This window comes from Triticum dicoccoides, chromosome 4A (assembly GCF_002162155.2).
Source record: "Triticum dicoccoides isolate Atlit2015 ecotype Zavitan chromosome 4A, WEW_v2.0, whole genome shotgun sequence".
NCBI classification, from domain to species: domain Eukaryota; kingdom Viridiplantae; phylum Streptophyta; class Magnoliopsida; order Poales; family Poaceae; genus Triticum; species Triticum dicoccoides.
Window position 1 is genome coordinate 618,896,363 of NC_041386.1, and position 6,677 is coordinate 618,903,039.

Consider the following 6,677-nt stretch of genomic DNA (forward strand, 5'->3'; position numbering starts at 1 on the left):
TATATGCGCATACCATTAATCATTACGCTGTTTATATTAATGGGCCTCAATTTTTTATCTGCCCGGGCCCCCAAAATCTCAGGACCGGCCCTGCTCCGGACGTGGTTGATAAAGACAAGAAATCATCCGACTTATTTAAAACGTTTTCCCTCACCGAATGCACACCTTTTACCCGCAACGGCCACTGTGGGTTAGCCTGGTTGGCACACTTTTGTTTGTTTGTGATTTTGCAGCGTTTTTGCTGCTTTATTTGTTCTTTATATTTTTTACTGGCCTTTGTTGTTTTTATCAACTTATGATTATTTTATTATATTATAAAAATATGTCTATTTTATTCTAGGTAATAATTTTTATTTGCACTTTTGACAGAAATATTTCGTATTAAGAAGGTGCTTACTCGTTTCAAAATATCTAATACATTTGAAAATTGCTTGAATATTCTAAATAAAATGTTCTTCTACTTTTGAACAGGATTTACCTATTTATAAAAATATTCACCTAGTTCGTAAAAAAATCTTGTATTAAAAAAGAAATTTCTTTTATTTACAAAGAGTATTCACGTATTTCAAAAAATGTCCTTGTAATTATCAAAGTATTCTCTCATTTCAAAATATATTCACATAATTTTGGAAAATAATCATTTACGACATAAAACTGAAAATACAATTTATTTTTTATCATGTATTGAAGAAAGTACTCATCATATATTAAATAAAGTTCACAGTGTTAAAAAATATTCATCATTTATTTATAATATGTACATTGTGTGTTTAAAAAGTCATGTGTAAATTTATTTTCTAATTAAGTAAGTAAAATAAGTAAGAAGAAAATCACGGAAAATAAAGAAAGAGAAAAATGTGGAAAAAGAACAACAACAAAGAGGGGAATAAACAAAGAGGCAAAGATAATAAAATAAATCAAGAAAAAATGAAATGCAAAAAAAAACTCACAAGAAACCAGTTGAACAAAAAAAGATAATATCATGAACAAAAATCAGGGAGAAACACGAAGAAGAGAGCCAAGTGTTCAACGAACCTAAAAGTAACCAGCACATCGCATGGGCATATCGGGCCATGGCCCTTCTTAGGTGTTCTGCAGGCGAGCCCTAGCTAATGCTCGGCACAAGCGATATATATCATTTGCCGCCCAAAAGCATGTCTAGTAAAAGAGTTTCTCAGGAAGGTTGGACGAATGTGTCACACCGCACCCTGAGATCTCCCAACTGTCTATATGTATTACAGAGAGAAAAACAAAACGTAAAAAAAATACATGATTGACCTAAAATTCATACGAAAAGATAGTTATTGCCCAACCTTGGCCTAAAAACGTGGATCTGCCGCTGGTTTATTAAGCTAGCAATATTGCATAAATATTTACTTCTCATACACTTCCAACATACTGAGGTGATGCCCTCGCAATACTGTGCTAGTTTGCTTTAAATAAGATTGAACATTACCCTCATTATTGTTCATGTCACACACTAGTTCATTTCTTAAGAAGAGATATTTGCCCAAGGTAGTATAAAGTATAAACTCGGAGCAAATTTGTGATGGAACTCAACACACATGTAAAAGGATTGATGCCTATTTAGCAGCGAAAGGTGCATGTTGCAATCAAGCTGAAGGCACGTATGGGGTGGGCAGGAGCACCAGCGGGGTCTTGCGGTGGAAGGTCAGCGCGCCGGTCTCCTCCATGCTCACCTCCTCCCCCTCCGGCACCGCCCACTCGAAGCCACACAGCATGTTGGCCAGAGTGTACTCCACGTTCGCCACGCCCATGGCCAGCCCGGGGCAGATCCGCCGCCCCGCGCCAAACGGCACCAGCTCCATGTGCGCGCCGCGGAAGTCCACCTTGCCGTGCCTCCCGTCCGCCTCGAACCTCTCCGGCTCGAACTCCTCCGCGTCCGGCCCCCAGCTCGCCGCCTCCCTCCCGATCGCCCACGCGTTCACCACCACCCGCGTTCCCGCTGGCACCTCGTAGCCGCCGATCTCCACCCTCCGCAGCGTCTCCCGCGGCAGCAGCAGCGTCGCCGGCGGGTGCAGCCGCAGCGTCTCCTTCACCACCATCTTCAGGTACGTCAGCTTGGGCAGGTCGTCCGGCTGCACCCGCCACAGCTCCTTGTTGCCGTTGCCGCCGACCGCGGCCCGGATCTCCTCCTGCGCCGTCTTCAGCACGCGCGGCTTCCTCATGAGCTCCGACATCGCCCACAGGATCGTCACGGAGCTCGTGTCGATGCCGCCGAGGAACGCGTCCATCAGGACGGCCTTGACGTGGTCCCTCGTGAAGCCATGCTCCTCGCAGAGGCCGACCAGGGCGTCCACGAGGTCGCCGCCGCCGCTCTCCGGCTTGGGGCGCGCGGGGTCCTGGTGATGCTCCAGCACCTCCTCGAAGAAGCCGTCCAGGTCTCTGAAGATCCTCTCCCGCCGCGCGACGACGCCGACGAGCCGGTCGACGAGGCGGCCGGCGGCGTTGGGGAAGAAATCCTCGGCCGAGAAGCTGGCCGACATGTCCATGCCCTCGAACAGCACGTGCTGGAACCGCTCGTACTTGCGCGCGAAGGCCTCCGCACCGTACACGCTCCCGTACGCCACCGTGCCGATGATGCCGTCGGCGACGCGGAACACGTGCTCGTCCAACGCCACCGGTCCCGTCGCGTTGCCCAGGGCGGACATGAGCCTGTCCACCTGCTGCCGCCGCGCGGCCCAGGCGGCGGCGACGCCACGAGCCCCGACGAGCTCGGAGGCGAAGAGCCTGCGCATGTCGCGCCAGTAGGCACCGTAGGGCGAGAAGGCGACGCTCTTGCGGCCGTATGAGAGGCGCGCGGGGCCTGGCGACGCAGGTCGGCTGCAGCAGTCGGCGTCGTGGGCCCTCATGACGTCGCGCGCCGCCGCGGCGGACGAAACCACCACCGCTCGCGCCGCGCCGAGGCGCAGGAGCATGACGGGGCCGTGCCGCCCGGCCAGGTCGCGCAAGCTGTGGTGTGGCAGCGGGCCTAGCTGGTGCAGGTTGCCGAGCAGCGGCACCCGCGCCGGACCCGGCGGCAGCCTCAGTCCTCTTTCCTCGTTGCCGCGCCTCGTCACCAGCAGGTAGGAGACAACGGCAAGGAGGAAGCCGGCCAGGAGGAGGAGTGATATCGCCATTGCCGATCGGTGAAGGTGCTGCTGCCCCGTGGATCCGTATGTATGGGGTTTATAAAGCGGAGTGGCAATGGCACTGTACGTGGAGGTTGAATGGTTGATGCATGCATGCATGGAGTACAGCTGCGAGAGAGCATGTGGCATGGGTTTCTTCAGTTTCGATTGCTTGCTGTTGCTGATGAGCACCATTGCCATTTTTGGACAACTAAATGATCAGTAGCTGGCTAGAACAGCTACCCATCCATGCATTTCCTCCATAACTTGATTATATGATCTTTGGTTTAATTTTCATTCTTCTTCTTCTTTTGTCGATTGGTTGAGAATCATGCAGTTAATGATGGGAGATACATACGTATTGCACACCATATATTTCATTTCCCCTGGTTTTAGGAATTACTTAGCTGGCAGGCAAGAACCCAACATTCAAATTTGGCGCCAACTAATCGAACCTACCTACAAACGTTGGCCGGCATTCAGTTCGAGAGGACCTACAACTATATTAACATTGCCGTTCTTAATTTTGCGGCACCGACATATTATCTTACTAGAATTTTGGAAATATCTTTAATTAATAGCGCATCGATGACGTTCTAGTACATTCAGGTCAGTGACTTAGGTACTCCATCTTCTATGTTCGCCCTGGTCAGTAAGTGGCCGATGGATCATTTCGGTGGTTATAGAGCGAGAGCAAGATTAGCCACTAAGAGGGTGCTTGGATACGTTTTAGTTTCATGACTAAAAGTAGTGGGACTAAAACTTGGTAGCCTCACCCATACTTGGATCCAAATACTAAAGAGACTAAAATCAAGTTAATGAGCATTTATTATCCTCCAAACCCTCCAATCCAGAACTCGCCTGTGTTAAAGGAGAGGAGTTAAATGAGGAGAGAGATGACTAATCCACATTTTAGTAGGGGTACCCCTGACTAAAACATTTTAGTCTCAAGACTAGTTTTAGCGCTTCTTTAGTCAGGGGTGCTTGAAACTTTAGCCTCTTAAAGATACTATTTTTAGTCAGACTAAAATAAGTCCTTTGGATCCAAGCACCCTCTAAGATTAAGTAGCGGTGGTATTCAATGACTTATGCATGCACTCCATCTTCTCACACCAATCAGCCGGTGGCATATGCCCCTTGTGCATATGTTGAGTAGTCTCTCTTTACTTCGAATTACTATCTTTATAAAAATCTCTCTTTTTAAAACCTTACACAAATTGTGTTTCTCTTAATATACATATTGCTTTCAAAAAACTTACTTTTCTTGGCTGCCTTCTGAACTACACTTTTCACCAGGTACACTACGCTTTTTGTAGGAGTCCATTGGCGGAAGCACTTTGGCTGGCGATGGCTTGAGAAATTGGGACTCAGTGATTCTTGAATATCGCATGTGACTTACTAGACACATACCAGGTGATGTTGCTTATTGGCGCATCTAGCACGTTCACAATCAGATTGTCCATTGCAATCCTCAAAAGCTTCGCGACACTCTCTACAATTACTTCGAGTCGCTTATGAGCTTGGATCATCACCCGTCCCTTACGACATCAAGGGCAAGGGTGTGCTCTCCTACATCTCAACACTTGCATCATCTGAAACCTTGGCGAGCCCCCTTCCTCCACTACCCAGGCCGTGACATGTACGGTCAAGTTAAATGTTGACAACTCTTATCATGAGGCAGACATCACTGTCGGTGCTTCACAATCTTTACGACAAGCTCATCTTCTCACTCTATTGCCAACTGTTCAAGTGTCGCGACACCCTCGAATGGAGCATGCTCACGATTCTTGTCGAAGCCGACTATCTCGAGGCACTAACTCTCACTTGTGGCGTCGACATAAATTATTCCGGCTATGCTTACCCCTTGCAGGAAATTATAACTCACCTGGAAGGTAGTCGAGTATCTTGTATTACTCATATACGATGTAGCCAAAACCTTTTTAGTCACTATGTGGCGAATTTCTCTAGAACTGAAACGGAATGGCCGTCTGGCTTGGTTCTACTCCGGTCATCATTGAGCAGCTATGTCAAACTACACTACCGGAACAGGGCCATACCCCGACGGCCAGAACAATGCCGACGGCCCCCGTCGGCTTCTCCGGAGATATGCCGACAGCCTGGTTCTGGCCGTCGGCGTACAAAGGCCGTCGGGTTATGCAGAGATAAGCCGACGGCACCCGTCGGCATAGAACGGCCGTCGGCCTAGCTACATACACGCCGACAGCTCCCGTCGGCTTACGAAGGCCGTCGGCATACACGTGGGGCCCGGCCACCCCCTGGCAAACGGCGTCAGAGCTATGCCAACGGCCTAGACGGGGGGCCGTCGGCATAGGTCCGCAGGCCACGTCATTGATCCAGGCCGCACCATGCAGAGGCTATGCCGACGGCTGCCGTCGGCATATCTGCCACGTCAGTGATCCGCGGTATTGTTGGGGGGCCCTGTGCAGTATCGTTGGCAGTACAGCCCTGAGAGACAGAACAAGCATCTAAGACGGAAATGTGGAAACAAAGCTAAGATTGAAGCTTCCATAGCTGAGGCAGTTATCCTAGAGGAGGTGGCAGACCTCAGGACAGCCTACTATCCGGACCATGTTCCCACGTTGCACAATAAGGTGTCTCGATACAATACAGAAGAACCCAAGTATAAACCCAAGTTGCCTCTATTCACCGGGCAAGGTGGCAGGGCTGGATGCTCGACATCTTATGTCATTCCACGAGATGAGTGGGAGGATGTCATGTTCTATATCTTGCACAACATCAAGGAAGTTGAGGATGAGTGGATGAGGTAATACCTTTGCACCATTCTTTTAGTCAATTCATTATGTTCACTTTGCCTAGTTCTTATACCGCTTTTCTTATTGTAGTCGATTCGTTGAGGAAGAATGGACAGGAATGCTGCCTCCTACTGAAGCGGAGGCACTTGCTCTTCTTCGAAAGGGTGCTGATGGAAGGAAAAATTTCGTTGCGTGGTTCATGGAGAAAGTAATTTTTCACACTTTCAATTAAACTCATGCACCCTATAATTTCAATTAAACTCATGCACCCTATAATTTCAATTGAACTTGTAGGGAAATGATCCGACCGAATCAATGGATGAAGAATTGAGATGGGTTTCCATGGGTTTTGACCCTGTCGTCATGACATGCGAAAAGTATGATGTGAATGTGTATCGCTTCCATACAGAGGAGCACCAGAACAGTCGGCCTGATCCCAAAACCATAAATACCGGAGTCTTCACTGAAGGAGATAATAAAATAGATTGCTACGGAAGGGTAGGAAAAATATACGAGCTTACATTCAAACTTGGCCGCGAACACCTAAGTCTCACTGTGTTCAAATGCCGATGGTTCGACCCCAAAAAGGGCCTGAGACATACGCCTTCTATTGGTTTAGTTGAAGTTAAACCATCAACCGTCTATGCCGGAGCTGATCTCTTTATCGCCGCTACCCAGGCCACACAAGTATATTATCTGCCTTACCCATGCCAGAAAGAGTACCTAAAGGGTTGGGAAGTTGTGTTCAAGGTGTCGCCGCATGGTAAGCTAC

At 48.4% G+C, this 6,677-nt stretch overlaps 1 protein-coding gene across 1 annotated transcript; it reads right to left on the reverse strand.

Moving 5' to 3' along the window:
* Positions 1-1,214: 1,214 nt before the first annotated feature.
* On the reverse strand, positions 1,215-3,268 carry LOC119289407 (4-hydroxyphenylacetaldehyde oxime monooxygenase-like). The gene has a single exon (XM_037568740.1). The coding sequence runs from the start codon at positions 3,249-3,251 to the stop codon at positions 1,614-1,616; it is 1,638 nt and encodes a 545-aa protein (XP_037424637.1). The 5' UTR covers positions 3,252-3,268; the 3' UTR covers positions 1,215-1,613.
* Between the last annotated feature and the right edge of the window lie 3,409 nt (positions 3,269-6,677).

Coding starts and splice junctions, on each gene's coding strand:
- LOC119289407 (XM_037568740.1), bottom strand. CDS start 3,251: ATGCATGCATGCATCAACCATTCAACCTCCACGTACAGTGCCATTGCC.